Genomic DNA, 21,139 nt, shown 5'->3' on the forward strand with positions numbered 1-21,139 from the left:
AGGTCATAGATGGGTAATTAGATTAAAGGAAAGCTGCCCGCAGCTCGTTAAAGAATGGCCAGCCCTGACTTGTGGTCAGCTGTGAGAGTGCTCCAGCAGAGATAACACTACTGCTCTGGCTGGCTGGCTGGCTGGCTGCCTTATCCACCCACGGCTCCAAGTGCCCCACAGTTCTGCCGTAGAGAAAGGCAATCTGCACGATTTGGGGACATCATGCCAGTCAGGGCAGGGCTGGCCTCTGGGTGAAAGGGCAGTAGCCAAGCCTCGGGACTTTGGAGAAATAGGTTCCTGCATTCAGCTCATCAGGCTGCATTTCTAGCTCTAGTGGTTGTTCACAGTGGGAGATGGGCCAAGGCACTCCATTTTCTTTCTGCCTGGCTTTCTCCCCCCTAAAATGGAGCTCACCTTTACAGTGTACTTAGCAATTCTCAAAGGCAACACACAGCAGAGACCAAAAGTCAGATGCCAGTGGAGCCAAGCAGAGGTTTCCATTGCACACAGTGATCAAACACCAAAACTGTGTTCAAGAGTCAAATGGGAGGAAAAATTCCTGGACATCTAGGACACCAAATAGTAAGGACAATGGGACAACCTATATTTTAGCTGCCAAGGTCGACAGCCAGCCAGCGTCTGCCTGATGAGCAAAACCAGCAGCCAGCTGCACGGAGAGACATTAAAAGTTTTTCAACCTCAGAACTGTAGAAAGAAAGAATCTTTCTGTGGAAATTATCCACAACTCAAATCGGCATTTCAACAGAAAGCATTATTGTTTGTTTTAAATCGACTGGCATTTGATAATCAAAACCAAACCAAAACACAAGGTCATTTTGCTGTGAAATCTGGATTCAAAACAGAAGGTTTTATTTGAACACTACTTGCCAGAAAATTAAAATGTGTTCCTCAGAATAAATTATTTCCTGTGGAAACACTGGTTTTGGTGCAACTATATTTCTTTGCAAAAAATATTTCGGCATGAAAATTTTCAGCTCACTTGACGCGAGCTCAAGTAAAACCAAGCCAAATAGTAACAATGCAGGGAACGAAATTGAAACCTATGCTGGATGCACAGGGGACCCTCCTCAGTGCGGAAACACCCTAAAAATGGGAAGATTTTTAACACACCAATTTTCTGAAGGATTTATGGATGTTTTATTGTTCCTCTAAAAGATATTTAAAATAAGCACTTTGTTTTTAAAGAAAATATAAAAAAACCTTTCCATGGGCTTATGTGAGAGTAAAAAAAGCAGAGCCAAGTGAAGAAAGAAAGAAAGAAAGAAAGAAAGAAAGAAAGAAAGAAAGAAAGAAAGAAAGAAAGAAAGAAAGAAAGAAAGAAAGAAAGAAAGAAGGAAGGAAGGAAGGAAGGAAGGAAGGTGTCTCGGCTTTTTCTATCAAAGCCGTTCCCTACTCATTTCTATCTTCTGTGCCTTTCTTTGCTGCTAGAAATGCACAGCAAGAGTAACAAGGCCAAGCACAAATTCTTTGCTAAATGTCTGCTGAGATATTTGGTTTCAAAAAATGTCCCCTTCCCATCTTCAGTGCCCTACACAGCCCTCTTTCTTCACAACACAAAGCTTTCCTCACATCATCAGTTTGGCAGCGGCCATCTCCACACCTCCACCCTCAGTCATGCCTGCTAAAAGCTCTGGGAGGGGGGAAGGCAGGCACCAAAAATCAGAACTCTTTCCTCCTGTGCCCAGAAGCTGATCGGGGTGGAGTGAACACTAGCTGTGGGCCATAAAGAACTTATTCCCCACCCCTCTGAGTTGTGGCATAGCAGAAGGGGCATTTGGAAGAGTCAATCTCAGCTATAACACAGGAATATGGCATTCAGAGGATAGCTTTGGGTGGAGAATTATGCTACGCACAATGATGTGTTCAAGGCTTGAACCCTCCCCCTCCAACACACACACACACACACACACACACACACACAGAGATTGGCACCAAGTGAGCCTGGTGTATTCGTGCCATTTTTGTATAGGAGTCAGAGCTGTCTGTATCTCTATGACCCTTTGCAGAGCAAATGCTAATCTAAATGCATGGTTAGAACAAGGAGGCCTACCTCCATGACTATCTCCATATGGGCTAGGTTCCCGGCTAAATCCTGCCTCCTGATTGGCTCCTACAGCCCGCAATGCTGCCTCACACTGCAGCATTAGTTGGAACCACATTGCTGAATCCACAGCTGTAGCAGTCCGGCAGGGAGCCAGAATCCTGGCTGCAAATAAGAGGAGGAGGTTTGGTCACTCCCAGATGCCAAAGTTGCCCCCCCATAGCTGCCTGCACCTACACCAATGGTGTCCATCTCTCTTGCACGAATAGACACAGACACACACATGTACTTATAGCTTCCCTGCCCCTCCCCGTATTCCTTTCCACCTCTCTTGTTGAACAGTTTTGACTGCAGACTGGAAACTCAAAGCGGCCCCTCTCCAAACCCATACTTCTGCCAACACCCTCCCCAATATCGCCTCATTTCCACAAAGAATAGGCGCTTAATTTCATCTCCCCCCTTCCGCCCCATCCACCACCCCAAAAAGGAGAATGACAAAGTTTGCTGCAAGTGGTTGCCCCTTGAGGTCAGGAGATTGGCTCTGCCTGAACGCTGTCAAAGCTGGAGCCAAAATACAAGGGTGGGAGTGGAGAGGGAGATATTCACTGGGAGCCAAAAAGTGGTCGGCAGCAGAACAGAGAAAGAAAGAGAAGAAAAAGAAAAGCCAGCCGCTTTCTCTTTGTGGGTGCAACTGCCACATCTACTGCAACCAGGGAGCCCAGAGTTTGTGTCTGGTGAGCATGTGTGAACTGTAAACTCAGCATGAGAGGAAACCCCTGGAGAGAAACAAGTTGCCAGGACAGTCCTGTCAGGGTGAACATCAGCAGCTGTGCCCATCTTCCTGTTTTTCCTACTTGACCAGGGCACACATAAGCTGCTTAGCAGAGCCTATTCTTCAGCCACTGCCCCAAAGCAGAGTTTCTTCACTGGCTATTTTTATGCCCTCTTAAAAATCATGCCTTTAAGCTTGCTGTCTGTAGCCAGTATTGTTCAGGTGAGTAGATGTAGTGTGCTGTTGTTGTCCGTTCTCTTGAAACATCACCATAGTGGTAACTGCTCTTAAAATTGCAACTGTGCTGCTTAGAACATATCTATCTATCTATCTATCTATCTATCTATCTATCTATCTATCTATCTATCTATCTATCTATCTATCTATCTATCTATCTATCTAGGGTGTGTCCCTAGTCAGTTTTTTCTAAGATAGTGCCTGAGCAAAAGATAATTTATTGTGTATTTATTTCTCTGTCATAAAGGTTTGCGTCCTATCTTTCCACTGAAGAACATCCAAGGTAACTAACCTCATATAATCAATGCCACAGAATGATGGCCTTGAGCAACTTCCCTCAGATTTTAGTGCTATATTATTCTGAGGTTGTTATCTCCATTTTAAAAACTTGTTCCATTCAGACAATGTGAACTGCCTGGAACTTTGGGGAAGGGGGGAGGAACACCCTGCAAACCTACCTAGGCTTTTAACCCTAAGTAAAGGCAAAAGGGATGGAGTGTGTCTTTTCAAGCCTGAATGTGTCTCAGCACCCCAGAAAGGCCCCAATCCCAGACATGACACGTAAAGTGATACCTCCAGGACTCCACAGCACTCAGTCTGCAGAGCAAGGAAGGGTCAAGAAATTTAACCCATTCCTTCCAATGCTATACATACATGTTCTCTGCCCACTGCTGCAGAATGCAGCACCTGAAGACAGCACATTAGCAATCTGGATGTGTTTCCAAAATCCTGTCAAACACCTGGTGGTGGTGGTGGTGGTGGTGGTGGTGGTGTGTGTGTGTGTGTGTGTGTGTGTGTGTGTGAGAGAGAGAGAGAGAGAGAGAGAGAGAGAGAGAGAGAGAGACCGAGACCAAAATCAGTATTTTAAGAAAGAAGGTAATCTAAAGGGGGGGGGAAGACTGATTTAAAATTTTTGCTGAATTTCAAAGAGGTTTACTTATATTTGTAAAATAAGCAACTGTTACCCTGCACATGCCCGATGTCATCTGATCTCGGAAGCTAAGCAGGGTCAGGCCTGGTTAGTACTTGGATGGGAGACCACCTTGGAATACCGGGTGCTGTAAGCTTATACCATAGTCTTTCGAGACTGAAGGTTGCCAACCAAGCTTATTTTCAAGGTGAAACCTTGCTAAAATATCATGAAATCATCCCATTACAAATTTGCAGTGCATTGTTTTGTTTCTTTCATTACAAAAAGTTGAAGAAAATTTGCAATAAATTAATTGCAATGAACTGCAATAAATAAATAAATAAATAAATAAATAAATATTATTATTTCCGTTGAGGCACATTTTCTAAAACAACCCACAAATGCCCAACCCCCGAAACTGAGCAATTATATGTATCTGGGAGAACAAAAGTTTGGCATTTATTGTTTTGTGGTTTGTGCACTTCATTGCCTTGGGCAACGTTTGCTCTGGAAAAGCGGTGAATACATTCCACATCCCTCAAAAAATAAATAGGGCCCAATCCTATCCAGCTTTCCAGTGCCAATGCATTCATGCCAATGGGGGTGCGTGCTGTATCCTATGGTGGTAGGGCAATCACTAAGCCTTTGGCAAGGTAAAAGGATGTTTGTTTACCTTACATTGGGGCTGCATTGTGGCTGCATCAGCACTGGAAATTTGGATAGGATTGGGCCCTAACTGAATTACTCCCATTCCTTGAATGGCACAAGAAGGCCACCTTTCTACTGCTCAACCAAGATGGTGAACAATAATTTGAACACAAGATGCCGAATCAGACCATTGGTCTATCTCACTTGGGACTGCTGACACTGACTAAAACCCTGGAAAGCTGATGACAAAACAGACTTCCTCAGTGCAACCTGGAGATGCCAAATGTTAAAACGAAAAAAAAAATCACAGTAATCACAGTCATAAATAACAAAGGCTCCTAAAATCAACCACAGTAGCAAAAACAAATTAATTCTTATAAAAACCAATATGTAAATACATCCAATATGTAAACTGCTCATGGAAGAGAGCATCAAAGAGACAAGCGATGCTAGGAAGGCATCATGCATGTGGGTTATAATTGATCAGCCTTCCCAAGGACCAGGCACATAACCCAAAGCCTCCTCCATTGATTGTAAAGAGCAGGGAGAAGTCCTGCTTCTGAAACACGCTGATTAAGAAAACAACAGCTACTGGACATAATTCTCTGGGGAGAGCGCAGGGTCAAGGAAATGGTGTAGGAGATTCATCATCCTTTCGAGCCAGGGTAGTCTGCATGCCCAGGGGTTTCCATTCACACTCTGTTAACTTCTAGTATGGCAGTAGTTCCTGCAAGAGCACTGAGAAGCAAAGCACACAGAAAAGGAGGAAGGCAGCCAAACTGCCATTACCTTGTTGTAAACCTTCCTCTCCTTAAAGGACTGTCCCATTGTGGGGTTTCCCGCTACCATTTTTCAGATCAGTCACTCCTGCCAAGCCAACTTCAACTGCAGACTTTGGGGACACACAAGTACACACTTCTCCCTACATACGCACACACATAATGTTCCTTCCGGTTACCAACCAAGTTTTGTTTATAAGCATACACAGAGTTAGGCCTGGTTGATGACTGCTGTGAAGCCCTAATGCAATGTTAAGTGATGGGACTTGCTGTGATAATTGTCACGTGGTGGTATGGGCTCCCTCCTCTCCCCAGGGAGTTTCTGCTGCCCCCGCATAACACTAATGTCAGTCAAGCTGTGTTTTGGTGTCTGTAGCCATCTATCCAGAGATCCCACATGGTTTTCTGGATCTGGTACCATTGAACTAGCTGAAACTGGGAAATGTTGCCTTGTCCAACCTAGCGCTCCTCAGCTAGCCTCTCTCATCAAAAGTACCTTGCAAACACAAGTGCACACAAATCTTGCCCCCCTCACAACTAATTCACTATATTAAAGTTAAAACCAACTATGAGCGCACTCCAAACTGGCTATTATGCTGGTGCAGCAGCTGCTGCACTGGCCAAAGGTGTCACAATTGTGCCATAAAGCACGTTTGTGGCACCCAAAGAGCAAGCAGCACTGATGGAGAGGCCTGAACTGCCCTGCTGATGCTGCATCCACAAGGATGGCTGCCAGTGGAGATAAAAATTGCACTGGGTAGTGCAGGGGCAGCAGGAAGGTGGATCAGAGATGGGGAGGGGTGTTTCAGGGCTGGGGAGGGCAGAATGGGGATGGAACTGTTTCAGGAGGGGGTGGGGTCAGTGAAGCAGGCCTCTGCCATATCCTAACTCCCATCCTGGGCCTGCCTGCTTTTTGCAGGGCTGCTCAGAACCCAGTACCCCCATAGGGCAAGCTGGGGTGTTACCCTTTTACCCTGAGGAGACCTCCAGCCTGCTCCTGAGGAGTACTGAATACAGCGGAGGCCATCTGGCCCCACTGTGCCAGAACTCATCAGGATTGAGCGGTATGTTGCATAGCCTTTGAGGCAGCCAGCAGCAGCCAGGAACAATATACTCTAAAGAGAGAGATTCATAAACCTCCACCCCCTCCCCAAAAATCCTGCATCAGGAGAGAATACAGCATCACAGACTAGGGTGACCCACCAGGAAAAATATAGACCCGGTGGTCTAAAGTAGCTAATAGAGAGCTCGTTTACTCCTTCTGGATTTGGAAGTACAAACCTAGAGGACCTGCTGCTAGCTATGGCCTTGCAGTAGCCCACAAGAGAATGCAGCCCCCATTTCACCTCGTAAACAAAGGCAACTGTGCTCTTGAGCAAAGAACCAATCCCTTAGCAGTCATAATTAATCTTTCCTTTGCACTTAGATACTTCTGGATCTGAAGTCAGGATGCTTCAGATCAGAGTTTAAGGGCATATTTGTTTAAAAACATTCATATCCTACTATTCTCACTAAAGACAATCCAAGACAACTTGCAGTCAATGTAAAACAAAGCCAAACTGGAGTTGTGAATCAAGTTACCTGCTTTCATAAACTCACTCAGTCCAGTACATCTGGGGCAAAAGAAGAAGCTAAGATGGGAATTGTGGCCTTTGCATCCAAGAGCAAGTCTGCCCAGCCCAGAGGAAAATTGGAGGCCTGTTAGGTTTAGGAAATCTGAGTTCAGAGTGGGTTCTTTGGCAAGCCCTGAGCAAAACCTTTTATCTTAGCCTTGCCTTTCAACCTGTAAAATGGGAATATTTCTGATCTATTTGACAAGGACATAATTAGAAAAAAATGAAATATATGAGATATTTTTTCCAATTTGAGCCTTAGGAACAGAAAAGTTATTTTTAAAAAATCTGGTCATGCTCATTCTTTGCCTGCCCTAAGTGCTACTAAATTGGGAAAGAGGGCATCATTCTCTCAAGCAAGTCCATGTGTCACATGTGTAAAAAATTATCACCCCACAGTCTTAACTGCTGCTGCCAGTTCCACACAATGTTCCCCCACCCACACCCATGCACACCCTCTCTTTAGCTTGCCACAGGAGCAGATGGAGCTGAACGGACAGCAGACTTGGGATAAAAGCCATGGTCGCATCACTTTCCTTGCGTGGCCAAAGCCACCAGCACATGCACATTGCTTGAACCTCAATCCCTCAAGTGTTGAAATGAAGAAGGCTTCCTCTCCTACAATGGCTGAAGAACAGCAGCAACAGCAAAATCCCGACAGAAACGCAGACCCTCAAAAACAATCATTTGGAGTGCAGTCCCGCAGGAAAGTCACCCAAACGAGCCCAGCCAAGACAAAGAGAAGCTATGGATAAACATGAAACAAAATATGGAGTGAACCAAAATGCCTTGCTGGAAATGATATTTGTAGGATATTTCAATATGTAAAGTTAGAGTATGGTACAAGTCAATATTAGTGAGAGGAAGTATTACCACAAAACACACAAAACACTACCCAGCTTAGCTCTCCTCCAACAAAATCTTGTTCTCTTACATTTAGCAATGGCAATGTTTGTATCCCACCTTTCCCTCTTGTACTGTCCTCTGGCACCTGGCTACATGCAAAAAGAATTCCATCTTTCCACCACTTCTTAAAACATTCCTTCATAATTGTGTTTCATAGACCTGCACATGCATTTGTGCATGTATAAATACATGGTAAGTATAAGTAAATGCCTATACTGTATGAACACAGAACTGCAAACATTATCGGGAATTAGTATTGCCTAAATACGGGGAACACAGTTGAACAAGTACAATCTGTGTTTTTCAGCGCAATCCTATGCATGTCCACTCAGAAGTAATCCCCACTGAGTTCAATTGGACCTACTCCCAGGTAAGTGTGCATAGGTTTGCAGTGTTCGTCTTGCATAAATGTCCCCTTCACTTCAGTGAGGCTGCTTTTAGAAATGCTTGCTGGTGGATTGTGCCCTTACCAGATTGCTTGATCTGACAAGAGCAAGTGGATGAGATTCCAAACAAATGCACGTGTGCCCAGTCCCTGGCTGTTATGAGCAGGGCTGGATTTTCGGCTGCTCAGGTCAGAGAAAATAATTTCCTCAAACTTTGTGCCACAATATAAGGGAGCCTCCTTCACATTAACAAACATGTGATGCATGATGCCGTTGCAGACTGACTCGGGACTCCTGAAATCAATACAAAGGCTCCCTTTGATTTCACAAAACACTGTGTTAAAACTGAGCACTCCACGGAACTAAAAACGTTTCAATCTCCTATTAATGGATTTGTTCAAATCAGCCGCCGTATTGATTGGCAAGAAATCCTTCCTCATTGCTGGGCACAGGCTCCATTTGCCTCTTTTGTTCTCAAATCCATTCTCTCCTGTTGGGGTTCATCTGCCACTCCCCTCCAAAGAGGCAGGCAGCACTACTGAGCCTGAAGCTGCCAGAGCTTCCGTATAATTTGAGCAAAGTTGCTCTAATCTGCGCAGTAAATCAGCCTCACTGGATACAAATTCCAGCGGGTGCAGATTATAAATTTATAGCGATCTACTGCTTTACACTTTCCCGAATTTCTTCCCTTTAGTGCACCATGCATTTTTAACTACTTGCCAAGCAGGGGTATGGAGGAGAGGGAGGGAGGAGTGAACAAGCCAAGCAAAACTCCCCCTCTTTTTCCAGGAGGAATTCTTTTGGACTGATTCTTTTTCTAAGAAGGCTCTTTTGCTCCTCATCTATTATTAAGGGAGCCTTGCCTCCCTGCCCCCCCACACTGCTTGTCTCTTTTTGTATCCTCTTTGTAATGCCAGTCCTTTTCAATAATTTAACTAGCCTTAAAAAAAAATAATTAATTTTTTTTTTAAACCCAGTGAAGAAAAGCATGCTGTTAAATACATATGTGAATAAATAAGATTTTGACAGGACGATGCCTACTCTCCCGCGTGGGACCACGATGGCGAGGCAATGTTATGTAAAGATTTTTTGAAGCAGAAAGTAAAAGTTTCAAACATGACTTCATCTACTACTATCTCAACAGCCCTTTGTCAGTTTTGAAAAAGACATTGTTCTGCCCGGGAGCTCTAATAGTACAGGTATATAGACCTGCTCGTCTGATGTAGATGCACACTCGCCACTTTTCAGCATCTCAGGTAGTACAGCTAGTACACCATATGTTAGCAAAACTGTGTCCCCAACTAAGCAAATGGATTCTGAAGTAGCCCTGCATAGATTCAGCCACTGTAAGTAGCCTTGTCGGCCATGGGGTCTCACCAGCGGCTTCCCAGAATTTTTGTCTTGTTTTAATCCATTTGAGCCTTCCCAAGGAACCATTCTAATACAGAACAGACAAGCACATTCAAAGTGTTTAAATATGAGTCAACTCTAATAAGCAGACTTTGTGTTAAAAATGTCACAAGCTGATAGGTGCTAGTTTCAATCTTCAGTGCTAACGCTGTGCCTTTGGACAGGGCTCCTGCTTCCTTGTGCCTGCCAGTCTGCTCTTTCTCCACTTACTTTTTCCCCTGCCTTGTCTAATTCTCCTAGCAAAGGAAGATCCCACAAGTGAACATGCATGACACTCCTGTTCACACTTTGAGAATCCACAATGACCACTACAGGTCTCATAATCTACTTTATAATACCACAAAGGATGTGGTTGGGGGGGTGGGTGGGATAAAGTAGGCCCTTCTATTATAGCCTGGTGCAAGTTACCCAAAATTCCTTGGGAGCCAAAATCACACTGTAATCCTATATAGGTAGTTCCTCCGCTTGCCCAAATGGCAGTATTGGACATCCCCTGGGCCATTTGGAGGAATGCGGTCATGCCATACAAGTTAATTCTGTGTCCCTAACTCACTTGCTGGGGGGTTGGAGAGGCAGCATTGTATGTGCTACATTCTCAAAAGGCAACAATGAGGGGCAACAATCAGAATAATATAAAAGAGTGATTAAGAATTGCCAAGCCGCAGCCTCTTTCAAGGGCCTGATTTTATACCTTGTCCTGACTTTTAGTAACAGACTCTGAAACTGGTTGGTTTGTCATCCCTGCAATGACAGCCTTCCTTCCTTGGCATATGGAAAAGCAATGCATAATAGATGAAGGCTGCAGACCTAAGGGTGGCTGTCTCCTTCCCCAACAGATCCAGGAACATTTTCACTTGGCAAATCTAGTGAAACAAATCTAGTCTACAATCTAGACTGGGGGATGAAAACAGAACAGCTCCCTATCCATGTATTCCACCCTGCAAGCCCCCCAAACTCAGGTAATCAAGAAAATATTGTTTGCCTGAGGTTGGGAAACTCTGAACAACAGAAATAAAGTTCAGGAAAGAAAAAAAAAAAAGAGCATGCATGGTAGAAGTTTGAAGCAATGGAAATGTGAAGAGCTGAGGAGACTGTCACTGTGAGGCAAAGCAACGGTTAGCTAAACAAAATTAGGGGACGTGGATTTAATGAAGATTAGCAGGGGCTGGGATAAGCTGAGGGCCTCTTGCCATATTTGCTGTACGCTTGGGAACATGACCTCATTCTGGATAAATGAGTTATTTGGAGAATCAGAGCTCGAACAAACAAGTCTCCATGCATAGATTTCAGGCATATGGGCTGGCATTCTGTCTGCCAGATCCAACAGAAGTCTGTGGAAGCCGCCCTCAAAGCCAGGATCCATCCATACAAATAGGTATGAAGCTCAGAATGCACCAGGCTTGCTACCAGCTAGAAAGGTTGGCAAACTCCTCCATGGAAAGACGGGTGGATATACAATCTAATACATGAATTCTCTGTGTGTGTGTGCACATGCGCATGTGTGTGAAATGGAGATTATGGTTCAGTCTATAAAACTGAACATGATGTATTGATTAGAATGAATGTAAAGAAATTTGCACACATATATAAATGTATATATGTTTACTATTTGTACATGTCATCTATACAGCCATACACAGAACAAAAACAATGCAAATAATATATGTGCCCTGAACATGCATATATTCAAATGCACACAAGTGCATACAACACTTACTATTTATGGCTGGATTCTTCATACCATTACTCTAGAGTTATCCTATTAAAAATCAATGGGCCATTTCCAAAACTTGTGGGTGGTGGTTTGTGACAATTCCTATTTATATTATCCTAAATGGCAGAAACCCATGATAAAAATACAGCACGCAGGATTTATTACACTGTACACATAAACACATACAGACAGCACGCTGCTACAGTTGCAGCCACACAGCCAGAGAATCCAGGTTGTTCAGGCTTCCACATATGCTTACCTCTCATAGTTTGTACTGAATCAAGCCTGCACCGTACACAGAATTTATATGTAAATATGTGTGTCTGTGTGTCACTGGATGTCCGTAAATACATCATACTCTGCACAAATTGAACAATTAAGGGCATTGTTCTTGAACCACGCACATCACAATATTAAGTGTAGGTTGATTTATTGGCTACATATAAAGTATAGCTCATGCAAGTAAATACAACTGCTTCTCTGAGAAACACGCTCTTTTTCAACGGAACCAAGAAACTGCTTTCTACCACTGAAAGTATTTTGAAGAAAATCCCGAGAACTTTTAAAAGAAAAAAAGCCTAATTGCAGAGGAGGAAAATAATCAATTCAGCAAAATATTCATCCTTAGCTTTCCTATCCATTGTACCAGAAAAAATAAAAAGCAAAAAATCATGAAACAGCCCATTTATGAAGTCTCAGTTCATCATTCAGTTTAAAAGAAAAGTTGTTTACAGTTTGCATTTAAGTTTCTATTGATAGCCCCAAACTGTGAAAGTTTATAAATATCTTAATGAATTGTTTGTAAACTCACCTGAATGCTCGTCTCAACACTGCATAAATGTTTATTTATAGGCTCACTAATTCCAGACTCCTTTTTTGCTCAATGCATTGTTCAGTTTTGCTTTTTATGTGCATATATCCTGATCCTTGCCACTTTACTCGTGCAGGGAATTCTCCACCTTGCCCTCACAGTCCACACCATATATACAAAAATTGGTTTCTATATTTCAGCAATATTTTTAATAAGATATTTTGCACCCCTTTTCATAAAGATGGCAAGAATGCCCTTACAAAGTGAAGGGATTCACATGGGTAAAATTCATGTCTTGATACGATCCTAGCAAATTATCCCTGGAAGTGTATGGAACTAAAAGAGGAACAGAGAACATGCATGTCTCAGAGGCTTGATGGAATGTTTGTTAGATTTCATCAGACTGCTCCAGAATACTACATGTATGCTGATCTTTGAAAAGCACTTCAAAAGTTATCATTCAGGGAGTTGCTAATGCATACAGAGGTACTTCTAGCAAGGTTCGTGGAAGTAAGCAGGGGCAGAGGGAATAAAAATGCCCACAAAATTGACCCTGCAACTACACTGGGAAAGTGACAAGCTAAATGAAACTCAGAAAACTCTTCCAAATTTGCTACAGGACCCTGGTGCAGTCTTACATCAAGGAGGGTCTGATAACCAGATAAACAGAATTCTCTTCTGCACTGCTAGATTATCTAATATTTTTATATTGTAATAGGGCCAGAGGAAGCCATAGGCCCGACAGCATTAGCTCATTTGTTTTTGCCGTTTAGGTCCCTTGTTGGCGAACAATGTAATTTTCCAAAGTTTTGTCTTTTAATTTTAAAACTATGGGGGGGGGGGGAAGGGACTACTTTGTATTATTTAATTCCCATCATTAGGTGTCAATCACTAGGGAATGGGAGAGGCAAACTCTAGAAAATATTCATTTTAGCTGTCTGAATCTGAATTTTGTGTATTTCTTTTGTGCATTTTATTGTATTTTTAATATGGCCCAAGTCACTGGGATGGGGTGAGTTGGAAATGTTAATTTAAAAAAAAAAACACCCTTCAAGGGAAAAGTGAAAATTAGTCACCTTAATTTTAAAAATCCACCAAATATAGGAGTGTAAAATTCAGTGGCATACATGACTCTCCAGTCCCTTGTATTAAGCACCAGTTTCTTGTAAGTGCTTCAGTCAGACAGCTATTTCTAAGTTTATAACAACCGAGACCTTTTTAAAAAAATCTACCTATTATTCATATGCCTTTCTCTGAATATAAACATTATAAAACCAGGTATACAAATCACTGTTTAAGAATGAAATACTCCGTACACTTCTTTGGAACTATGTCTCATTGAATTCAATGATGCTGACTTCTGAGTAGACATGCAGGGGATTGCAGTGTTAAGGCATCTTGTTAGGTATTTTCACAACATGGGCCTACATCTTCTGACAGGACAATTAAAACGAGCTGTCCATTTCTTAATAGCATTTCTGAACCATTCCCTCTGGGTAGGAACCACACGTGCATGTATTTGACTGTAAGTGAACACAGCAGAAATTTGTGCAGGTAAGCACAGAAGCAGGATACCATAGCAGGATACCACAGTCAGTCATACAAGACAGCAATATTCTTAGGGCCGTCAATAAGAAAGCAATGCAGCATGTGAAATATGTGGCCCAAGGTCTCTTGCAACTGGCTTGATGACGCTACGGCAGCTATACACTAAGTAGACCCCAGCACTCTCTGCACAGGGTCTGATGGTGTACCTCTCAAACCAGGCAGAGCAAAATGTTTTGGGCCAGCCCCGCTGAACATAAATGTCCTTATACTGTACATTCTCTAACCATCACAATACGCAAGCAAATACAATTAGCAATGTCATTGACAGTGAGCACAATTCACAACACAAAATAGCTCTATTAATTTCAGTAAGGTTCGTTATACAGGACCTCATTAGAGCCTTGTTAGAATTTGTGGAATATACATGAATAATATTTGCTAGATTATATTCTACCACATTATGCTCACAGATATATTTTATAATCTATGTACTTTTATGTTGTTTATAGGCCTATCTATACATATGAGGCATCAGAGTTATCATGTAACATAGTACAATGTATACGTAATTGTGATACATAATATAATCATGATACAAACAAGTTTTTGGATCACTCATTCCGTTTCAGATTCAGTTAAGAAAGACTGATTACTTTCAAAATGTATTATCTTATACTACAGGTACATAGTGTGTGATGTGTTCACTTGTGAGGGCCCATTCAGTCATTTCGAGCTGCAAACAGGAGATTGTTATTATAGTTTTTAGAAGCAATCCGAATTCACACAAAATCTACAACTCCAACTCCTCCACAATCACATCCTTGATGACATAATTCCCTCAACACAAACACCCAAATGTGCATGCTGATTCTATATAATATTTGCAACACCATTTGATGAGGTTAATGATTTCATGTCTCTGCAAGACTACATACAAGTCCAGCCACTTTTCTAGAAGACAATGACCTTCTAGAAAAGATGGAAAGGGGGCCAGGTGTAATGAAAGACCACAGTGGAGGTGTGACAGGGGCAAGTGTCCTCCACCACAGAATAAACAAAACGCTTTTACAACAAATGCCAGTCCAGGAAGAAGTGGCTCCTAGCTCACAAAAGTAATTGCAGCTCACAGTGCAACAGCCCAGCAACTTGGGCAAAGAATAGCAGCCTGACACAGGTGCAGCCCAGAGGCTGTACAAGCAAAGCTCCTGTTCAATGGAATGGCATGGCTAGGGCAGGATCTTGATCAGGCCCAGTCGGTAGGAGGATTGGTCCATGATGGAAAACAGGACTTGGCTCCAAGTTAACCAACCCTCTATAGTGTGAGACAGTATTACCAGTGGAATGCTGCCTGGGAAAAGTGGGTGCCATGCAGAACTGAGAATGGAATGGGCAATTTGGATGGTAGTCATGAATATCCACAAGGGAAACAAAATACAAGGCCTAAGAATCCTGACAAAAGAAATCCAGTTCAAAGAGGGAAAAGGAAAAAGCTTCTCTTATCTACTGAGGGCATTTGCCATGGATCAAGCCAGGTTTGTTTAATTCATCAGGCGCAAATAAAGGGCAACTCTTTAAAGGAGCACAAGGTTTTCCTTCCCAGAGGCAGAAATGAAACTGGACTCTGCCTTGGCATCAACCCAAGGGCAAGACAAAAAGCAAAGAACTGAACACCCAACCAACACAGAAATGTCTCTTTTCAAAAACACCTCCTTAAATTCATCTGGCATACAGGCCTTGCTTGGATGGATGGATGGATGGATGGATGGATGGATGGATGGATGGATAGATAGATAGATAGATAGATAGATAGATAGATAGATAGATAGATAGATAGATAGATAGATATTCATCTACCCAAAAAAATAAAGGCAAAAACATAGAACCTTTTCCTGTATTCACTCCAAAGCTGAATGCTACACATAAAATGTGTACATTTCTTATATTAAAAATTAATGTTTTTATCTGTTTTAATTTTTTTAAAAAACTGATTTTTTTTAATTTTAATCAAATTTGGCTATTTTAAACATTTCAATGTATCATTATTTGCTCCAGGGCTTTATGACTACATAGGTTAAAAAAAAAAAGAATTACATTAAAATGAACAATCAATATGACCTGGAGGTCCTACATTATTTCCCCTCCCCCCCAAAAAAATATATATACATTTATAAATGGATAAAAGGCAGGTAAGCAGCTGCGGGGGAGGGGAGAGACTATGATCCAGTCCTAAAATGTAGGCCACAAACATCAGGTTTCTGTACCTTCAGCTACCAGCAGATTTTTTTTTACTTTTCAAAAGAAAGAAAATTATTCTGTGCTATCACCAACTTTTTAATAGAATTCTCTACTAGCAGTCTTTTTTGTATATCTATTTTTGTTTTTGTGCACGTTTTATGATATTAAATCATTGCACTGTTGCATTTGGAATTCTTTTTTATAATCAGACACACAAGACTTTGGATAGAGTTCACTGGTGGGGGTGGACGCAGCAACTTGCAATCTACCAATCGAAATGATGTTTAGGTTCAACAAAATAAAATAGGCTTTGTTTGTAATGCGAATATGTAAACGAGGGTGCCAACAGTTGTAAAATGGGACAGAAAATGATACATAGGAGTTGTTCTGAATTATATTTAAGATAGTGGCATGCTTTTGGTGTGGGTGCGCCCGTGTGAAAGTGCATAGGACAAAGAAACACAATCACCTACAAAAATAAATATGTTTCATACACTCAAATCCTGTGCATTGTACGCCTAACTTTTTGTGTTATGAATGCAAACGCAATGAACGCAAATGGGCCATAAGGACAAGCCTGGGCTTCCTATGGGGAGTTTATACCTCCAGTTCTACAAACTATACCTCAGTCAGGTATGATAAGAAGCAGCTTGGAGATCTTGGTCTAACCACCCGCAGCAACTGCTTCTGACCTGGCAAGGAAGTGGAAGGGGAGAGGGAGAGAGAGGAAAAGACCCCAAACTGCTGTGCTTCTGCTAAGTCACTGCTTGGCCGGACAACATCGAAGCTCTCCACTGCCAGGACGCGAACCTTCCTCTTCCTCCTGGGCTTTGCCAGAGGAACCACCGAGATCCCTCCCGCAGCACCAGCAAGTGCATTCAGACGACTCTGCCCTAATAGCCCCGCTGGTGCGCGCCTTAGTGTGGGAGCCCCCCAGAGACTGGAGGGCTTCGGGGAGCACCTGGAGAGGGTGTGGGGGGCCACTAGAAGGCGGCCGAGCCCCAGCGGGAGAAGGAGCCCCGGAGCCCGACCCTGCTGCAGCCCTGCGCTGCCTTCGCGCGCCTTTCCCCAGGCAGGCAGGCAGGCAGGCAGGGCGACCGCTCGTTGGGACCCCTGGAAGAAGCGCGCCCGGCTCGCGAGTGTCCCTTCGGAAATGAGACCCTGCGCGGAGGGGCAGGGCAGGGCAGGGCAGGGATCCCAGGCGGGCTCGCCTCCTCTTTCCTCCCGCTCTGCAGTGCAAGCTCCGCTTCCCGCCCGCCGGTCTTGGTGGTGGCGCGGAAAGGGACCCGGCCCAGAAGGGCCTCCTCTCCGCCAGGGCTGCCCGGAAAGTCCGCGCCCTCCCCTCCTGCCTGGGTGACAGCCCGCGCGGGGAGGAAGAGCCCCTCTCCGCGCCGGGCAGGAGGCAGGCAAGGGAGCGGAGAAGGCCTGCGGAGAAGAAGGGCAGCGAGGGGGAGCGGCCGAGGCTCAACAGGCTTCACAGCCCCATCCTAGGCAGGTCTACTCAGAAGTCAGTCCCATTAGAGTCAATGGGGCTTACTCCCAGGAAAGTGTGGCGAGGATTGCAGCTTCACCCAATGCTATGCCTATCTACTCAGAAGTAAGTTTTATTAGAGTCAATGCGGTTTACTTCCAGGAAAATGTGGCTAGGATTGTAGCTTGAGAGCCCAATTCTATGCCTGTCTACTCAAAAGTAAGTCCAACTACAGGCAATGGGACCTACTCCCAGGAAAGTGTGGATAGGATTGCAGCCTGATTCCGGTCGCGGGGACTCCGGGTGGGGCCCGGAGTGGCTGCAACGCCACTGAAGCCCCTTGTCCTGCTTCACGTTACTGCTGGGCCTGCCCTGCTCCGTCCAAGGGGAGATCTCCCCCGCCTCATCTTCGCCACTTTCCCGCACCCCATCGTGGCATTTCAACACTTTGGGGCGTGCAACACTTTGGTTCACTCCCTACCGTTAGCAAGTCTATTTCTTCAAGTCATGGGAGGGGGTCGAGAGGGACCCCCTCCACCTCCCTGAAGGATCAGCAAAGAGAGAGTTTCCCCCCCCACCCCGCGCTGCAAATTGTCCCCCTCTTGCATTGGGACTGGGGCAGAGGCGCCTCCAGACGCTCCTTAGTCCCTACTCCGACTTGCAGAGAGGGAAGAGAACTTGGAGGAGATGCCCCCGAACGCAACTTTTCCCCCCGATGCAGATAGGAAGGAAGATGGGGGGGGGGGGAGAGAAGCTCAGGCACATTCCCAACCCCCCTCCCAGAACAGGCAAGGCAGACATGCCAAGGGGGGCTCCGTGGGGTGTGAGCCCCCACTCAGCAAAAAAAGACTTTTGGTTGCTCTGCTCCTGGTTCGGAGCTGCCTTTCCCAAAGGCGCCAAGTCTCTCGCTTGTGCAGATTTCCTGCAGAACGGAAAAAGAAAATTCTCTCTTCTTCACCCCTCCTCTCCCCGCGCTATTTGCCTCTCTCTGTTGCGCGCGATCTACATTCCTGAGACCAACGTTTGATCACACACACACTGAACCCTTAAGAGGACCCCAATGTCAGTTTGGCACCCCAAAGGGACCCGCGCCGTCTACCTGTCCCCACTGGAGAGGGAGGCTAGGCGGAGTGTGGGGGCTGGGGGTGCGGTGGCTTCTGAAGAAAGGCGCACATGCCCCCGTGCCAGTGTCCCCATGGGATGTGCGGAGTGGCTGACTTTGCGGCGGGATGGAGGAGGAGAGACCACAAGTCAAGGCTGGGGTTCCAAAGCACCGTGCAGGCTCTCCCCCCTCCACCCACCCCCGCCTTCTTCTTCTCCCCCGTGCCGCCTTCCTCTGCCTGCAGGAGTCGCCTCCCTCCCTCCCTCCCTGCAGCAGCAGCAGCAGCAACAGCGCCGATGCCCACCCAGTGCCAGCTCGACTCTGCCCGGGCACCAGAAGCAAAGGCTGCGGGGGCTCCTGAACTTCAGAAACTTCTTCTTCGCCCCCCTCCACCCAGGCAGCCCCCTCCTCCTGTGGGGGGAAGAATCTGCCTCTCCAGCCTTCCAGTGTGTGTGTGTGCGCGCCGCCCCCCCACTCAGGCACCCGGCCCCGTCCAGCCAGGCGGCCAGCCCTCGGCCTGCGCGCTCAGTGCCTGCCCGGGCCCTCCCCTGCCTGCCTCTGCCTTTCCATTTTTGCCCTAAATTTGGGAGAAGCGCCATTTTCTGCACTCCGGAGCCCATGTGCAGCGGAGGCAACAAAGAGCTTGGAAGGGTGCCATCTCTCTCCCGCTCCCGCGCCCGCTCCCTTCCCTGCCTGCGCAGAGCAGAGCAGGGCGCCAGCAGCGCCTCCTTCCCCGCCGGAACCGCGCACCCAGACCGAAAGAACCCTCCGACCGGCCAAGGCGGCGGCAGGGGCACAGCCGCGCGCTGCCACTGGGGGGGACGGGGCGGCGGGCGCGCCGATGCACCAACCAACCAGCCAGCCCCCCTCCAAGGAGCTTGGCCCCAGCCAGGAGCCGGCCCCCTCCCGCCAAGCAGCCCGCCCTCCCCGCCGGCGCCGAGCCGGGCTGGCTGGGTACCTGGGTCAGGCAGTACGGGGAGTACATGGTCACTGCTGGACGGGGCTGGCGCGGGACGGGCTTCACCAGGCGAGCGGCTGCATTGCCCGGGCGGTTGCTGCGGCGGCGGCTCCTTCTCGCTCTGCCTCTACTCCATGCTGGTCTGTAACCCCGCCTCGGAGCTCAGCGCTGAAAGTGAAAGTTTAGACAAAGTTTGGAACCGAGAACACTTTTGCCTTGGAAAAAAAGCGCAGCCCGCAGCTCCCTCCCACCGCCCCCTCCGCCTCTGCGCGCACACACAGCACACGCTGCGCAGTCAGGAACGCTCCCGCTGCCAGCGCGCTGGAGATGCCTTTGCAGTTCATATTCATAAGCTCCGAGGAGGAAAGGAGGCCGTTTCCTCAGGGACGCACACGCACTCTGCTCCCCCTGCAAGCCTGGCCTGGCCTGGCCTGGCCTAGCCTGGGTGTGTGTGGAGAGGGTCTGAGTGTGAGTGTACAGAGAGTGTGTGTGTGAGTGGAGAGGGGTGTGTGCAGAGAGGGGTGTGTAAGTGTGGAGTGAGGTGTGTGTAGAGAGGGGTGTGTGAGTGTGGAGAGGGGTGTGTATAGAGAGGGGTGTGTAAGTGTGAAGAGAGATGTATGTGTGTGTGGAGAGGGGTGTGTGTAGAGGGGTGTGTAAGTGAAGAGTGGTGTGTGTGGAGAGGGGTGTGTGTAGAGGGGTGTGTGAGTGTGGAGAGAGATGTGTGTGTGGAGAGGGGTGTGTGTAGAGAGGGGTGTGTAAGTGAAGAGAGGTGTGTGTTGAGAGAGATGTGTGTATGTGTGGAGAGGGGTGTGTGTGGAGAGGTGTGTGTAGAGAGGGGTGTGTAAGTGTGAAGAGAGGTGTGTGTGTAGAGAGGGGTGTGTGAGTGTGGAGAGAGATGTGTGTGGAGAGGGGTGTGTGTAGAGAGGGGTGTGTAAGTGTGGAGAGAGATGTGTGTGTGGAGAGGTGTACGTGAGTGTGGAGAAAAGTGTGTGTGCATGCGTGGGAGGGGTGTGTGCGTGGAGAGGTGTGGGTAGAGAGGGGTCTGTGTGAGAGTGTAGTGTGTGCGCGCGCGTGTGTGGGAGGGGTGTGTGAGTGCGGAGAGAGGTGTGTGTGTGTGTGTGGAGAGAGAAAGGGGAAGGAAGGAACGTGGCAGGGGAGAGAGAGGTCTTGGCTGGGTCTTTAGGGGCAGCAGAAGGAAACTTCGTATTTCCTGGCTGCTGTCCCTGGCCGCGGCCTCTTGGTGCAGGTCATGCCTCCCCCCCCCCCCACCCCGCAGCCTGACTGAGGGAACCCCCGACGCAGTCCTCCGCCCGGCCTCCTGCCTGGGGACGGGCCTTGGCGTGGGGCGCCTTCTCCCCAGCTGGGATCCAGGCTCTGCCTCCGTCGGAAGCGCAGCCCAGCTGTGCTCTTGCCCTCCGACGGCTGCAGCGTCCGCCACCCCAGTCCAGGGGCGAGGAGGCCGAAGAGGGAGCTTCTCCAGGCTCCTGAGGGTCGCGCGGCCTAGTCAGCCAAGGGAGGGCTGGGCAGCCGTGGCCGTCCACGAGCAGGGCAGGGCAGGCGACGCGAGTTCCCCTCCTGGACGGGGC

At 46.6% G+C, this 21,139-nt stretch overlaps 1 protein-coding gene across 6 annotated transcripts in view; it reads right to left on the reverse strand.

Moving 5' to 3' along the window:
• Window positions 1-19,712, reverse strand: part of NFIX (nuclear factor I X) — a 240,439-nt gene extending 220,727 nt beyond the window's left edge. For all 6 annotated transcript variants that reach the window (XM_066618211.1, XM_066618209.1, XM_066618206.1 and 3 more), the window contains exon 1: window positions 19,554-19,712. In XM_066618211.1, coding sequence (XP_066474308.1) covers window positions 19,554-19,580 — 27 coding nt within the window. In that variant the 5' untranslated portion in view covers window positions 19,581-19,712. The remainder of the gene's footprint in view (window positions 1-19,553) is intronic.
• Between the last annotated feature and the right edge of the window lie 1,427 nt (window positions 19,713-21,139).

The sequence above is a fragment of the Tiliqua scincoides genome, chromosome 2 (genome assembly GCF_035046505.1).
Source record: "Tiliqua scincoides isolate rTilSci1 chromosome 2, rTilSci1.hap2, whole genome shotgun sequence".
NCBI classification, from domain to species: Eukaryota; Metazoa; Chordata; class Lepidosauria; order Squamata; family Scincidae; genus Tiliqua; species Tiliqua scincoides.